Below are 16,966 nucleotides of genomic sequence, written 5' to 3'. Positions count from 1 at the left end.
CAACGATGCGAAGGATGCAAGGGCCCTGTTGTTATTTACTGCTGTGTTTGTGCACAGCAGCGAATCCCGGGCCTGCAAATGGCATTACAGCCCGTGATGAATGAGCATTAGGGTAAACTCATTTTAAAAGCATCCTGATTTATTAGCAGCCTGGCCTTCCATTTTCATCAGGTCAATGCTTGGCTGAAATTCCACAATGTCAGCGCCAAGGTCACCTCTTTATGGCTATTTTTAACCCCATCGCTCAGAAAGAGCAGGAGAAAGGGATCCTATCACTTATTGTGGCCATCCACCAAAAATATCAAAGCGCTTGAGAGGCACAGGAGAGAGAGAGGGCTCGTCCTCGAAGCGTGTGTTATGTGAGAGACCAAAATGTGGTGGTGGTCAACCTCCAATTATGAGCGCTAGTAAGACAAGAGCTTTAATGGCTAACGTTTGCCTTCGGGGAGGTTTATTACACACTGCTGTTTTGCAGAAGCAGCGTCAAATCTATAAAACGACCATTAGGAAGAGGGAAAAAATCAATCAAAATGCCATTAAAGTGGAATAAGTTGCCAATATTGCTGATGTGGTTGCGGGTCCTTTGATTTTCCTTCAGATTATTAGGCACAGTCGAGTAGTGACTTTGTTAAGGGAAACCAGTGTTGTTGGGGAGTAATATGTCTCCTGGCTTCATAAAGTTTGCTGCCTCATATTTCCCACTTTATTGATTATCCATTATCATTTGTCATGAGGTGTCCTAACTCAAGGGGAAAATATAACCCTCTTTCTTCACCACCGCCTGCACTGCACAGGAGCATGGTATGGATCTGCGTGTGAAGGTACCAATCTCCGAGAAAAATGAGCAGAGAAATAAAGCACAGCCCTGTGCCTTGCAGCTCTAAGAGGGGAGCGTGGGGTTATGGGGTGGGCTGGGGGAGCACCGTGGCTGGGAGAGAAACTGAAACAGAAAGCAGGTTGCAAAAGAAAAAAAAAAAAAAAGGAAGCTATGGCAAAGAAAGATAGAGACAAAGACACAGAAGAAACATAAGAGAGAAGGGCGTGCTGGATGGGCTTTGTTCTTCTTCCACCCTCCCTACTTTTTATTTCATCGTAAGGTAGATGAGGGATCACAGCACTGTTTGTCCTCCCTGTGATAGTTTTCCCAAGCAGTAGTGCCAATGAAAGAAGTGCATAAGGAAAGATAGGACAGAAAAGAAGAGTCTCAGTGTCTTTCTGTTAATGAAATTCATTTAACAGAGGCTTAATGATCCAGTCAGCAATCAATTGATCCTTTTCATTTGGGGCTTTTTAACTCTCTTTTTTTTTTTTTTTTATCCATTTTTATAAATCTTCAAATAAAGCTGCCCTGTCTTTAACAGTTATATAGTGTGTGCAGTTTTCTAGATGAGCTTGAGAATCTCTGCAGTGTTGGTATAGGCACCATCCATGCCTGAAATGTGAATAGAAACATTCCTGGTATTGTCTGTAATGCTGCAAGTCTGTCAGGAGCATGTGTATATATATCACTAAAATGGCGTGCCTCAACCATTTCGTCACACAATGATACAATCCATTTAATCCAAATCTTTTTAAGAAATGATTTAAGGAATTTTTTTTTGCTGTTGCAGTAACAGTGAGTCAATCCGGCAGGCTTCCCTTTCTGATTTATAATGTTAGTAGAGCAAGAATGGAGATGAGAGATGCAGAATAGTCAGTGTTCATAACATAGATAAACTACATGAAGCGCCTGTGCTCTGGACTGAAACATTTATCTATAGAAAATCTGTATAGACACCAAGCAGCCGTCTTATGGACAAGTGTAGAAATACTGCACTAACAATGGCATGGTGAATTACAGAATGTCCGGCTCGTCTTTCTTTATATATTTGCGCAGTTTGCAGTGACGTGGGTGCTCTAGATTCAGGGCAGCAATTAGACTTTTTTTTTTTTTTTTTAATGCACAAGTGACATAAGCTTTTATGTTTTATAGCATTTATTTAATAACGTTTATGTAATTATTTTGTGGTTTATAATCCTTTTCCTACGTTTCTTTCCTGCTCTCAGCCTCTAAAACAGTCCTCAACAGCATGCTGAAGGAGCCGTCACTGATTCCAGATCCAATTTTGGCCAAAAACATCTACCAGGTAAAACATTTTAAGTTTTGCTTTTAGCTGAATTATTAAAGAAAATCATTTCAATTGTTTGATGTCATGGATTTTTTATTTTTTGTTTTTTTGTAATGCCTTTAATTAAATTTTCTATAGTTTTGTTTACGTCTGTTGCCTCACAGTTTCCCATCTAACAAATCCACCGCTCATGTACAGTGAGTTTTTAAATGTTACTCCGGCACCTGGCTGACAGACGGCATCAGCCGCTCATGTTTGCTGATGAGGTCACGTGAGAGCCGGCGGTCATGCCTGCCAATCTGCCAGCATCTCCTGTGTTTTCTCCTTTCCCTGCACTGTATGGGCTTTTCCCCTCACCTCCCTTACACCCACCCACCCCTTTTGGCGCGCCATAATATTTCTTCCCCCTCTTTTCAGTGCACAATAAATGACTGCTGTTATGGACCGCTGGTAGACTGCATCAAACAGTATCCTATCCCATAAAATTTTAAGCCTGAAATTGACGAGGAGCTATTGAAGGGGATGAGATGTGTCTGGCTTCACCTGACATAAAAGTTCTGCTTCACAGAGGAAGTGTTTCATCCTGCCTGCCATCCCACTATCACCGATACAGGGGGCTGTAAGGCGATGGAGGGAAGAGGAGGAGGAGAAGATGGGCTGATCTAAATGCATCTCCATGTGCATGCAGTGGATCAGACCCAATGTTCTATGATACAGGAAAAAAATTATCATTTAAAAGCTATGTGGGGGGAAAAAAAATAGCAAATATTCCTCTATACAGATTTTAAATAGTTTTTATTTGGATTGTATTTAGCAGTTCAGAACCACGGAGTTTTGGGCACATCAGTCCCAGTTAAACTATTCATTCTGATTGTATTTATTCACAGTTCACATGTTTGCCTTTCGGTATATTAATGTTTTTTTCCCTGCCCAACTACAAACACCCCCCCTATTCATGTAGTAGTGCTTTGGCCTTGACCATAGGGGCAGAATGGGAGTCCAGGCTATTTAGGGGCAACCAGCTGGGTAGCAGACCAACTATTTCCTGGGGGAGGAGACTTATTTGAATGAGTGTACATGTGTACGTCCGTATGTTATTGTGTCTGTCCAGGCTTTCTTGTGTGCGGCGGGGCTGTGTTGTTCTGTTCATAGCCAGTCAACCCTGTCCCATCCTGCCCTCCCTCCACATCCTCCCCCCCTCTCTCTTTTTACCATTCTGTGGCAGTCCTCTCAGTGTCAACTTAAAGGCTGTTACTCTTCCACAGAGAGTTCATGATAACCGCCCTGCTGCTATGCGCTTTCAAAGAATCCACACACGAGAGGAAGAGCTCTTTATGCATGCATGCCAATCATGGTACATATGTATTAATTAGAGTCCATTTTGAGTGATTGGTGTTTGTTGAGGGTAATGTAATGCCATTCAAACTTTTCTCTTTCTCTTGCAAAAATCAAGTCATGCATATATGACATCCGGCCTTCATAAGTGCACGGTTCCTCTCTGTGGCATCAAGCATCACGCATCCTAATAGAAAATGGCATTTATTCTAAAAGCATTTTTCTTCTGAGATTTTAGAGGAATGAGCAGTGCGCGGAGTCCGTGCACTCTGTGCATTTTGTCAAACTGACATTTGTTTCGTATTTCTCATTTAGGTAATGCACTTTGGAGATTCGTTGTGAAAGCAGATTTAAGTCGACCTGAAACTTTGATTATGCTCTGGAGTGGCATGAGGAGAAGTGGCTTTCACTTTGCATAGTAAACCAATAGTGGGGAAAAAAGCACATTTTTAACTTTAACTGATGTGAAACATATACAGTTGAGATTACAACACCTCATATCTGCGTGCTATGTGGTTTCAGGCAAAGTGTCTTGCAGCAGAATCTTCTTGTGTTCACATAAATACTGTTTTAGAACTTCTCATGTAATTTGATGTTATTGCACCTGCTCAGTCCACATCGTACGTATAAAACACTGTTGTTGCTGCATTGTATGTTGGAATCCTTGACTTTATTCTCAGTGCTATCGGCCAAGAGCATGAGGTGCTGCTGCGTGACAAACTGAACGAGAGGAACCTTTCCTTCCTGGGTAAGCCGTCTCTTGACCTTCTCATCACATTTTTAAAGTCACCGAGGTCACGGCAGTGTAGCCTTTTGGTAAGCTTAGTAAAGGAAGGCCGTGACATGACTGATGCAGTAGATGCTATCTGCTATTGATTTGCCAGTGACAAAGAACTGTTATCATATATCCTTGGATGTTTGTACACCAGCCTATAATTAATATTTAAAGAATAAAAGCTCCTCTCAGTTTCATTAACTTGAACATTTAGTCCTCTCGGGTTGCAGTTGAGTGTTCTTGTTCTGTGTGTATAGAAAAAAATCTTGATCATGTACCTAGCTGTATTTTTGTAATAACAGATTGTTCTCAGGAGATCACCCTGATAGCTTTTCCTCGTATCATCAAAATTAAATCAAGGTAGAGTGTCCCGGTATGAAATTGGGGACAGACTTTTTAACCCTCCCTTCCTCCTATCACCTCCATCCCATCATCATTCCCTAGGTCAGATGAGTGATGAAGGATAAAAGCCATTCCCTCTGTCATTAAGACCATATCATTTATTTGGACACGCAGAGCTGACCTTTCTTCGGGGCTGCACCGAGGACTGTTCTAAAACTGTCAGAGTTCGGAGGGCACCAGGGCCACTGAGGCGGCCTCACCCCATCTGATAAATGGATTGGAAATAAGCTACCCAACAGCAGGGATGGCCCATTAATTTTAATCAAAGCTGATGTAAAAAGGCGATCAGAGCCGCATGAGAATGTCAACAGCCCAGTGGGTGTGAACAGAGGTTCCCATCCTTCTGCACACACACATCTACGCCTACGTTACCACATCCAGGATGCCCCTCTAAACCACAGGCCTTTGGCAGCCTCACTGACCTCTCTCAGCTCTCTTTCTTCATCCTTGGCTGATGCTACCTCCTCACCACCACTGACACCGCCACCCTCCATCTCTCCTCAATTCCCCTCCATGCCCCATTAGTTGAGCTTGGCTGGAGACAAAGAGGCAGGCCCTTGGAACCGAATGACCTGGTCAGCCAGAGATTTAATGGAGAAATCAGGTGTTGTAGGGATAATGGCCGAAGCACGCCAGAAGTCAAGGACAATGGCTGCAGCCTGCACAGACAGGGGTCAGGCTTACAGAGGCTATAATGCCAACCTTGTCCTCATGCTGTATATTTTATAAAGCACTGCAAACTGGAGAGCAGCTCTGTAACTGGGCTTCACAGGTTTTTGTGCAATGACAGCGAATACGTGGCAGATGTAGTTAATGGTTTTACTGCACTTGCTGTCCTCTGCTGCTATTTCTTCTGCTTCGCTAACACTGAGGGCTTTGTTACCAGCCCCCTGGTTAAAGTGGTTAGGTCAGCAGCCTGGGAGTGATGTTCATAGAGGAGCTTGATTATCTAACAGAACTTGTTCAGTGAATAGAAAAACTTATTGCGGCACTTTATCTCCTGTAGATGAAAACCAACTGAGAGCTATGGGCTACGACAAGACACCCGATATCATCCTGGAGGTTCCAGTTGGTTAGTATTTACATTATGAATGTCAGTATGTATCTAAAAGAACTACTTTCTAACCTTAGGCATCTTTTTCTAAATGCATTGCATCTGTTGTCATGAAAACCTTTGGACGCAAACAGGCCCTCGTGGTCTGACCAGCTGGAAGTGAGGTGTGTGTATATGTGCGTATGCAGACAATGCCAGATCTTTGATTTGTGTGAATGACAGGGGGAAAAGGTAAATGTCACTTGTCCCTCCTGGATTTTCCTTGTGTGGATTTCTTGTCACCATTTTTCTCAGCATTGCCGTCTGTTTTTGTTTATGAAAAGCTGTGGAGGGCCACATCGTACACTGGATTGAGAGCAAAGCCTCTTTCGGTGATGACCACAGCCATCGCACATACCTCAATGAGCAGTTCTGGAGCTACTGGAACAGGTGAGCCTTCTCCTCGTGCTTTGTTTGCACTCACTTTAGCCGTATAGTGTTGCGACCAACAATTTCTATGTTTGCATATTCTTCAAAACTTCTCCTTTTTTTTCGACCGCAAACCACCATCAGATTTTCTCACTGTTATGAAAGCAGCTCATATCTCTGTCCAACAACGCTTACCACTTCCTCCCTGGCATAGGCCACATTAACCGCACAATTCCACATGGTGCATCTGTACATTACGCTACTTCCACATCCACTCTTGATATCAGAGCCCTTTGCAGTCTGAATGGTTTGTGTGTGAGCTTGATTGTTTTGTAAAGTATACACATTGTGTTGGACAGGAAGCTAGGAAATGGATGATTAATGCATTGCATCTGTTGTCATGAAAACCTTTGGACGCGAACAGGCCCTCGTGGTCTAACCATGCTGGAAGTGAGGCGTGTGTATATGTGCGTATGCAGACAAATTTATGAATGAGTCCTAGAGATGCTGTTTATTTTACTGTTTTTTTTTTACAGTGTGCTTTGCTTTTGTAATTACTTATATTTAGACATACAAGTTTCTACTTTAAAAACTGCAATATACATGTAAATCGGATAGGTCAGCCACTTCCTATGAAATGATGACAAAAAACATCATGTTATATAATATGAAAAGTGTTGTTTATCTTTTTTTTTTAAAAATAAAGAAAGCACAGCTAACACAATACTCAGTTCTATATAGGTCTTTACTTAAAACTGAAGTAATCAGAGAGATTTTTATGCTGCAACACGCACACACAGGAGTGGTGGTCGCTCACACATGGTCCTCATATCCCTGCCTCTCGTGGCGCTGGGTTCCAGAGCCTGGCTGAGGCCCTGAGCCCCATCAGCAGTGATGGCCAGCTGACATGTTGTGACATGGTGCTGGAGTGCCAGGAGGTTCCAGTCCTTGACGCTGTGTCCAGGTTTTCTCATTTTATGTGTCTTTGTTTTTGTTTTTTTGGTGCATGTGCAGATGAGGATCAGATTTCTGCATACCGTAACACAGAAAGTGAAGCTGTTTACCACAAATGAGTTTTCATATAGGCGTAGCCTTCCAGTGTGTAATGTATACCTCTAAAAATTCAACATATAAAACTTATATTAGGGATTCCCTCAAATAGATAGCTATGATTTCTAACAAAAGGAGATTGTTACATGTATTTTTTTGTAGTTTTAGCATATGTTTACAGTATTTTAGCACACAAATTAAGTTGATAACGTGATTTTTTTCATTTTGATTGATAATGCCTGAAATTTAACTGACAAATTTTATAAAAATAATTATAATTATAGATAAGTGTAATTTCCAAGAGAGAGATTTTAGTTTTTTTTTTTTTTTTTTTTTTAAGACTAATATTTATTTTGCTATACACGTGGACAAAATTGTTGGTACCCTTCGGTTAATGAAAGAAAAAGCCGCAATTGTCACAGAAATAACTTGAATCTGACAAAAGTAATAATAAATAAAAATTCTATGAAAATTAACCAATGAAAATCAGACATTGCTTTTGAACCGAGGTTTAACAGAATTATTTTAAAAAATAAACTCATGAAACAGGCCTGGACTAAAATGATATTAACATTTTGTTGCACAACCTTTTGAGGCGATAACTGCATTAAAACGATTTCTGTAACTGAGACTTGTGCACCTCTCAGCAGGTGTTCTGGTCCACTCCTCATGAGCAGACTGCTCCAGTTGTCTCAGGTTTGAAGGACGCCTTCTTCAGTTCCTTCCACAGATGTTCAATAGGATCTAGATCAGGACTCATAGAAGCCACTTCAGAATAGTCCAGTGTTTTCCTCTGAGCCATTCTTGGGTGTTTTTAACTGTTTGTGTTTTGGGTCATTGTCCTGTTGCAAGACCCATGACCTGCGACTGAGACCAAGCTTTCTGACGCTGGGCAGCACATTTCTCTCTAGAACACCTTGATAGTCTTGAGATTTCATTGGACCCTGCACAGAATCAGACACCTTGTGCCAGATGCAGCAAAGCAGCCCCAGAACATAACAGAGCCTCCTCCATGTTTCACAGTAGGGACAGTGTTCTGTTCTTCATATGCTTCATGTTTGCATCTGTGAACACAGAGCTGATGCCAAAAAGTTCCAGTTTTGTCTGTCCAGAGGATGTTCTCCCAGAAGCTTTGAGGCTTGTCAACATGCAGTTTGGCAAATTCCAGTTTGGCTTTTTTATGATTTGTTTTCAACAATGGTGTCCTCCTTGGTCGTCTCCCATGAAGTCCACTTTGGCTCAAACAACGATGGATGACACTGATGTACCTGGACCTTGGAGTTCACCTTTAATGTCTTTACAGGTTGTTCTGGGCTCTTTGTTACCATTCGTATTATCCGTCTCTTCCATTTGTCATCAGTGTTCCTCCTGTGGCCACGTCCAGGGAGGTCGGCTACAGTCCCATGGATCTTACATTTCTGAATAATATGTGCAACTGCAGTCACAGGAACATCAAGCTGCTTGGACATGGTCTTGTAGTCTTTACCTTACAATGCTGCTCTATCATGTTCTGTCTAATCTCTGAGACAACTCTCTCCTTGGCTTCCTCTGGCCCATGTTTAGTGTGGTCCACACCATGTCACCAAACAGCACAGTGACTACCTGTAACCCTATAAACAGGCCAACTGACTGATTACAAGTTTGTAGACACCTGTGATGCTAATTAGAGGACACACCTTGATTGGACATGTCCCTATGGTCACATTATTTTCAGTCTTTTCTAGGGATACCATCATTTTTGTCCAGGCCTGTTTCATGAGTTTATTTTTAAAAAGAATTCTGTTGAACCTCAGTTCAAAAGCAATGTCTGATTTTCATTGGCTAATTACCAACAGCTTTGTCCACGTGTGTGTGAAAGGCAGTAAATGCACCACATTCAGTAAATGTTACGACAGCCTACAGATGCCTAACAGAACAATCATTCGATTATCCGGCAAGATGACTCATCCAATATCACTGAGCAGTTAAAATGCAGGAGATGAGGTCAAGGTCATGATTAATGGTGTGTTTTATTTTCTACGAGCAACATAGTTTTATCTTGAAATGGTCTACTTCCAGACAGAAAGCACAGGCTTTTTTTTAAACTGTTGTCGATGTCAAGAACTAAAAGTCACTGAAGTGTGAATTTAAAAAGGGCCAAACTTTGATGGCTAGAATCTTTATTAGTCCTCATTAAATGCCTCAAAGAAAGTTAGTGATTGAAAACAAAGGCTTTGTTTAAGCTTTAAAACATTCCTAGACTATGCCTAATAGGACAGACCGGCTCAGTCGGTCAAACCTAAAATAAAGAGTTGAGATGATTAGCACCATGAGCTGCACCACATACAGGCGAAAAGTCTCCCTAAATATTTAACTATAGAAGTAGTAAAAAACACTTTCAAGTTGTCTCTTTTTTCCCAACTTTGGCATGCGTGGCAAAGGTTTACAGTAGGTTGAAAAATATCACAATACTTACAGCTTGATTGGACAGTTAGGGTTAGTCTGAGCCTTGCATATTTGCCCGTGGGTGTCTTTCATTTATATTCACTGGGGCAGTCTTGTCCAAGTGTATTAAGGAACTGACAAAGTAGATCCCATCACGTCAGCCAGCAGCCGAGTCAGACAAACATTGTGTGTCAAAAAAGAAAAAGAATGTCAGTCCCTTCAGACCCTACCTTTTCCAGCACCCTTGTAAATTTTAATTGACATTTACCACTGACATTTCCAAATGTGCCTTATCTTTCCATTATTGTTAGACCTTATGCATTTTTGTCTGAGGTACAAATGTGTGCACACATGTGCCTGTTAGTGTGTGTTTATAAAGTGAATGCCGTGGGATCCCTGCACCGCAGTCACGAGAATATAAACCAATAAAGAAACAGGTGACAAGAGAGTGATTGGGTGACATCATGCTCCTTTCATTTCACTTCTAATTAGGCGGTTTGAGTTTATGAGACGGGCCTTGAAGGGCTGACATTCGGGGTGTTTGGTCATTCCTTCATTCCTCAAAGTCAGATTTCAGTGCTCGAGTCTACTTCCTTCGGTTTCCTTTTTGACTGCCCTTGGAATCGCACACCAGTGTTTGTAATTACTTCATTGCCCCTGATTGACATTTCCAGTGATTTGCTTATTTTTCATGAATTCCCTCTTTGCTTTAACTGAGCCGCTTCACCCATTGCTTGTGTTAATTGTTCTTTGTTTGCCCTCAAGCATCGCAGAGTGGGGACATGTTTTTGTAGACGGAAAGAAAAAAAACATAACTAATTTTCCCTCCAAAGCCCTCACCAACTGCATTTATCATCCAAACAATAGTCTTGCCAACACACTAACCCCATAATGAACCCCTCTTCAGTGGAGTGAGGGGTAATGACGCTTCACCTACAATGCTCCCAAGAAAAAAGAAAAAGGATGGGAAAAAAATGGAGAGAAAAACGGTCTTCTGCAGAATCAGACGGCGTGTTCAGGCCCAGTGCCTGGATGAGATGGTGAAGCAGCAGCTATTGGTGTCTTCTAGCCATCAATCTTAGCTGGTGGCGTTCCAGAGCCAGCGAGCCCTCTGCTCTGACGGATGTTCAGATAATTGAGTGATCCATCTCGCCCAACTATCAGAGTTGCATAAAAATTATTCACCTGCTGGTGAATATTAAACACATAATGAGCCTCTTGTGTGTTTTAGGAGAAGTGGGTAAGGTTAAACACAGCATGTAATGAAATATGGACTCTTGCGTGGTGCCACCTTAACTGCCCCTCCTTGATTATGGTGTACTTAAATCAATTATGGTTGGCAAAGTTCCTTCCATAACTCTGTGAGCAGCAGTTAAACTTCTGCTTTTGTATTTGACTATCTAGCTGATTGCGTATCTAATCGAGAATACATGCAGATCATAATTATTTGCTGACTGTCTGATTATCTGTGCATTTAAAAAAATACATTTATAAAAAAAACTGCTGTAGAAAAGGAGATTTTGTTTTTTGCGATTGCTGATTACAAATTTTGTCCGTTCCCTTCAAGTGGTCCCTGTGTATTTCCGTTACTTAATATGCAGTTGTCAGCCTGTGAAGTCCCTTGTAAAGGCTGTGTATCTGGAACGAAGGACAAAAGACACCAGGAAAGTTTTGATACTTGATGGATGGATAAATAGATGCATCTATAGATCAGTGATTGGTCCGTGTTGTCAGGAGAGCATGTATCACAGCTTGTGCGGGAAAAAAAATCCTTAAAAAAATCAGTCAAAATATTAACACTACATCCTTTCACATCAAAGCTCAGTCACAAAGCAAATATCTGACAAAACTGACTGCAGCGGTTCCTCTTAAATTGATATCATGCTTGTCTTTTGTGTCCTGTTCGTCTAGTCTTTGTCTTTTTCACAGTCTCACAGCATCTGTTCTCTGATAAAGTCCACTCATTATTAACATGTCAGATTATGAGGGATCTTTGTAGCCCTTAATTGCCCTCTATGCAGCATTTGTGTACCGAGGAAGAATCAATAGAGTAAATCAGAAAATACTTTTTACCACAAATAACACAATAGCTTTGTACCGTAGTCCAGAAAATTAAAGGTTTAAATGTAGAGTTATAATTGATTGGGAGCTCGTATTCATTATTTTCCCTCCCCCATTCCAACCCAGCCAACACAACAGACAGCCTGCGTGAAAATGAGCGTGGACGCCAGCTCCCCCCCTCCCCAAAGTAAATCAGCTGTGCGATTCGTAAACTGAAAATGTGTCAGAGTTGAAAATGTTAGCACTCTTAATGGAGGCTTGAAAAGGTTAGATCTGATAAAAAGCTGTCAGCCGTCCACAAAAAAATGATTTATAGCAAAATAATGGGACAGTATGCCTCATTTCTCCCTCATATGAAATGGGGGTTAAGACTTTTGGGTTTGCCATTATACATCATCTGGCTTGACCACTTGGAAATTTGTTGAGACTTGAATGCACGCACATGTATTATGTTTCATCTGGCTCCTTTGTTTCAGTAATTCTGCCCTGTTATAATGTAGATAATTTATGTCCTCCCATAATTACTAGCAGAGAATTCTCATGCTCCGAAAGAAAATATATCGATCTCCATTCAGATCTGTCCTTTCTTGTCCTTTGTTGTAGCACTCTTTTGATGAACATAATGGACGCAACGCTACAATTAATGAGGAAGTCGTAATTCTGTGGACTCTCAACAGACTGTTCCTACAGCATCACTAATCTGCTTCCTGACACGTTGGCTAATAAACAGACAGAAATAAGATTTATGTGATGTTTTATATTAGTTGACTCAGCTGCAATTAGACGTCTTGAGTTCTTTGTGAACTTTTTCCAATTACATCTGGAACTGTACGCTGTTGGTTTTACCGATGAAATTGCGTGGTAATTCTGAACGTCAATCTGTTGGCGACATCAAATTAATTTTATGATTCAAGATATTGTACGTTGCCGTCCTTTTTTTAATGGACATGTCCATCATTTCTGTTGAACTTTTCCAAAGCAGTGATGACGGGAATGCTTAATTAGCAGAGTCTAATGATACAGTGTGTTGCAGACGACCCTTATTGAATTTATCTGATTATGCCTTTTGTTTTATTTTTTTAAATGAAAGGTTTAATGCCATCTTCTTGAGGTCTTTAGATGTGCAAACACTTTGCTTTCACTTGGATGAATGGAGGTGTTTGCTCCTGTGCAGCAATAACAGTCTTATGGTGTGTGTCTGTGCTTAAATATGGATTTTCCTCCAAATTGTCAGCTTATATGGGCCCATTTAATGCAATAGGAGCATGGGAGTATTAAAAGCCTCAGCAGCAAGGACATCATAGAGCCGGAGCAGATAGGGGATGTCACCTGAGAGAGGGTGCCCACAGGCCGTGGCTGCTGCTGATACAATGAGGCCGGACATTACAGGGCCATCCCTGAGGACAGGTACTGGCGCTTCTGGGGTGACAGTGTGACACGTCCAAGACCTGTGCCCTGCCATCCTTTACCTCAGGTTCCTGTCAGAGATGTGCACAACAAAGAAAGGTGACAAAAAAAAGAGAAAAACATCTCCATGGCAATAGTGTACTTTAAAGAATAACTGATATTTGCAAGAATCACAGTGGCCCAATATTTGAATAGCTGCAGCGTTGCACCGAGCACCAGTGTGTTTAGTCTCCTAAATAAGCCACTCTGTTGTCATGTTGACAAGGTCGCCTTCTAGGGTGATAATTCATTGTTGTGTAGTTTTATCTACTTAATATCAAAGCAAAATTGTGGTTAGAAAGTTAATTTCCTCTATTTTTTAAGGCACAATTTTCAGTTTTCCTGGTGCAACATAAGTGCCTCTGACATAGCCTTCCTCCTATTTATAGTTATGGATGCCCCATGCTGTGCAGGAACGTGGCCTCTTTTATTGTTTCCTTTGTTATGACATCCTCTTGTAGAATATTCCACAGCTAGAAAAATAGCTATCCACAATGGTGGTTCCTTTAGGGCTTTGCAAGTGTTTGTTTTAGGGCACATCAGCACACAGAAGTGCAATGCAAGCCCCCCAAAGCACAAGCAACTTGGAATATTAATGGTAAATGACAAGGCGGCTCTGATGCTTCAAGGATTTCATGCTTTTAAGGATGCACATTTGGGTGCATTGTTTAAGGCGTCTGGGGTGTAATCCGCACTCTCAGGTCTCCAGCAGCCTCAGGATTTAGCCGTGGTTAAGCCTCCATGTCTCCTATTTATTTTGGTAGGGTTGTATGTGTGCATTATCCAAATTTGTCATTTACCATTGAGTGTGAGAGCAGCTTTGACATGGCCGCTGTGTGTACAAACGAGGAGCGGGACAGAAAGCGGCACCCCAGCGATACATACCCCTCCTCCTGTCTTTCTGCTCGCCTGTGACACTGCGAGATGGAGAGGAAAGCCTGAAGTAAAATGAGGTGCAAGCATGTCTACGCCACGAATTCCTGTTTTGCTATGGAACTTTTTAGAGACGAACGTACATTTTTTTGTCAGCTTTCACGATGTATGTCATCAGACTTAGAGACACACTTTTTTTTTTTTTTTTTTTTTAACCCCCCTCATTTTCTCAGTCTCGCTGCCTTCTCCCCTTCTTTCTTTTTTTTTTTTTCCCTCTACATTGACCTTCTGGGTTTCATTCCAGGAAGAAGTCAGCAGCATTTGTCAAAAGCATGGAGAATGGTGGCCAAGGAATAGAAAAGGCTTTTTGTAAAAGTCAATCTAACAGGAGAATTTAAATGGCTGCCTGACCTCCAAAAGACATTCAGGTCCACATTACCCTCAATGTGACGTTAAACTTGCAGTAATATTTTCTTGACATGGAGGCAAATAGACTTTGCACATATTGCATGATTCTTTCTGTGCATCACACAAATGCCTGCACACTTAGTGAAAGGTGCAGAAATAAGGAAAGGGGCAATTATGTTAGCATTTAAAGCTTTTGTGCTTTGCTGAATCCATCATAATAGTAATTTCGGCATATTTTCACCTGGTGGAAGCACACGGTTAAGCTCAGCAGACAACACAAATGTAAGCTGCCACACAAATGTTTGATTCTTTCTAAGACTTTTGGCTTAGGAGGCATTTTTCATGTCATGCACCTCAGAAACATCTGTCCAACTGAAGAGCTTAATTGCATCTTCACTTTATGTTTGAGAAGGATGAAGGAGGCGAGAAGTCATCAGAGGATTCCTCCAGCCTCCTCCTAAGGCCTGAGGAAAGCGCTCGACTGTGAGTGCTGTGGCTTGTCGCAAGAAGTGACTGAAACCAATGAAAGTGTTGAAAAAAAATGGAATTCTTTTCTTGTTTAAAAAAAATCCCAACTGAATGGAAGCACCCTGGTCCTGGTTTAAGGAATGGCATTTGGTGTTAAGAGATCTTACTTTTTTAAATGGCATATATGGACAGGGGAGGAATGCATGTTTTAGTTCTGGATTTGCAACTTCATAACGGGAAAATGTGGAACAGCTTTTTTGGGAGATTACAGTTTTGTTGTATTTTTTTCAGATCTATTAATCTTGTTGGGTTGACTGTTGTCTTCCTGCGGGTAGCATTGCTCCATGTACTTGTGCTCATACGCCCAAGATTTAATTGAACATTTTAAGAGCCACTTTGGTTTTAAATCAGTGGTGTTTTACATGCCACAAATGATCGGTTCAGTTAAGCCAATTTATCTTAGCTTTAATTTATATGTCGGTCAGCAACGTCTCCGCGCGTTTGCAGGCACGAAAACAGTAAACAGTCTTTCTGTTTCAGACCAAAAATAACACAAATATTTTTACCAAATGACAAGCAAGGAAACAATGCTTCATATTTCTGCCTTTGTGTTTAAAGAGCAGCTCTGTGTGTACCAGATAATGTGCTGGTACTCGTGGTCTGTGGAGGCCCATCAGTCACTGTGTGGAGCTGGTCGCTTGTGATAAGTGGTTCCTTATAGATAACCTAGACAGTAGGCTTCTTTTTATAGGCCCACTGTCCCTCACATAACCTTGTTTTTTGTTGTTTTTTTTTCCACCTTTTTTTTTTTTGCACTGATTTTGGCTTCTTGTTCAGTTTTCAGATTTTTTTATCTCCCAATTTCAAACAATGAACAATGAATGAATTTCCTTTTAAACAGTGGTCGTCTGGAGCTACGACTATTGGCAGGAATATAATTCTATAATTACACTTAATTAACACACACACACACACAGATACAGTGCATTCTGCATGCATCTCTAGTCGTGTAGTTTTAGTATTACTTGCTATCCTGACTCAGAGTGACATCTGTGTGTATTAAAGTTGCTCAGATGCTGATAAAGGAACCGATTTATAAAAAAGGTTTCCATGTTCTGGACCGAGAGACGGAGTTCTTCCTGTTTTCTCTGTATCTTGCAATCTCTTCCTGGATAATGTAGCAAATAACAGAGGATTTTACAGAATAACTGAATTATTGTTAACAGACACAAAGAAATATGCTTCACCAAAAAACACCAGTCAGCCTCTAAATTACGTCAAAGAAGCAATGCTGTTTTGAATTTCCTCCCATCATTCTAAACTGCAGTTAAGAAGAGGTTATATTTTCTTTTTTACGTGCCACATGACCTCATCCGTCTTCAGACATAATTTTGATATATATATTTTGAATTGTTTGTTTTATACGTAAGGCCTATATCTGATTTCACTTAATGTCATTTTGATTGATGGGCCGTAATTAAATTTAAATACCAGATGAAAAGGTATTTACTTTTGTGAACTTTGCTATATATTTTATTATTAATTCACTTCATTGTGTTGTTGCCAGAAACACTGAAAGAGATACAAGCACATCTGAGTCTTTCCTCGCTGGCCTGGCATTTGTTAAAGAGGTTCGTCAGGACCTTCTTCCCCCATCTTTGTTCCCAGGCAGCCCTCTCCCTCTCCTGTCTCTGGTTTGAGTTTCACGTCTCTCGGCGGTCTGATTGCCTGATAGCTTAAACATCTCTGCCTGCCTATCCTTTAGTGGGAGTGTGTAATCAAAGACACATGAGGAGCCCGTGTCCAAGTGCTGACCTTCTGATTTTGCTCATCAATTCTGGGGGTTAATGTACAAGATCTATCGGGTCAACAGATTTGTCTCCACAAACTCTGTCAGGTCCATAAACAATGAGGGGAAAAAATGCATCTGGTCAATGAGCCTTGTTAAAAGTCCCTAGAACACACGTGCACTCATAGAATTACTGCTGATGCAATTTTCAACTCTGTTGTGTTGAAAACATGTTTTTGGGGTTTTTTTTAATGTACAGTGTGTTTTTTTATTGATTGCTCTGGCACAAACTTTGTGACACGGACTGAAGGAGTTAACAAGGTAATAATATGAACCAAATTCCATCTCTGTCTGCTGTCGATGTA

General features: G+C 41.1%; 1 protein-coding gene across 1 annotated transcript in view; it reads left to right on the top strand.

Annotated features, from left to right (window-relative positions):
• Window positions 1-16,966, top strand: part of cdin1 (CDAN1 interacting nuclease 1) — a 55,305-nt gene that overhangs the window by 21,318 nt on the left and 17,021 nt on the right. The window contains exons 7-11 of the mRNA XM_008279861.1: window positions 2,047-2,126; window positions 2,526-2,575; window positions 4,124-4,191; window positions 5,627-5,692; window positions 5,998-6,103. Coding sequence (XP_008278083.1) covers window positions 2,047-2,126; window positions 2,526-2,575; window positions 4,124-4,191; window positions 5,627-5,692; window positions 5,998-6,103 — 370 coding nt within the window. The remainder of the gene's footprint in view (window positions 1-2,046; window positions 2,127-2,525; window positions 2,576-4,123; window positions 4,192-5,626; window positions 5,693-5,997; window positions 6,104-16,966) is intronic.

The sequence above is a fragment of the Stegastes partitus genome, unplaced genomic scaffold (genome assembly GCF_000690725.1).
Source record: "Stegastes partitus isolate 25-593 unplaced genomic scaffold, Stegastes_partitus-1.0.2 Scaffold173, whole genome shotgun sequence".
NCBI lineage: Eukaryota > Metazoa > Chordata > Actinopteri > Pomacentridae > Stegastes > Stegastes partitus.
The sequence above is the reverse complement of the archived record's forward strand: the minus strand, read 5'-3'. Positions and strand labels throughout refer to the sequence as shown.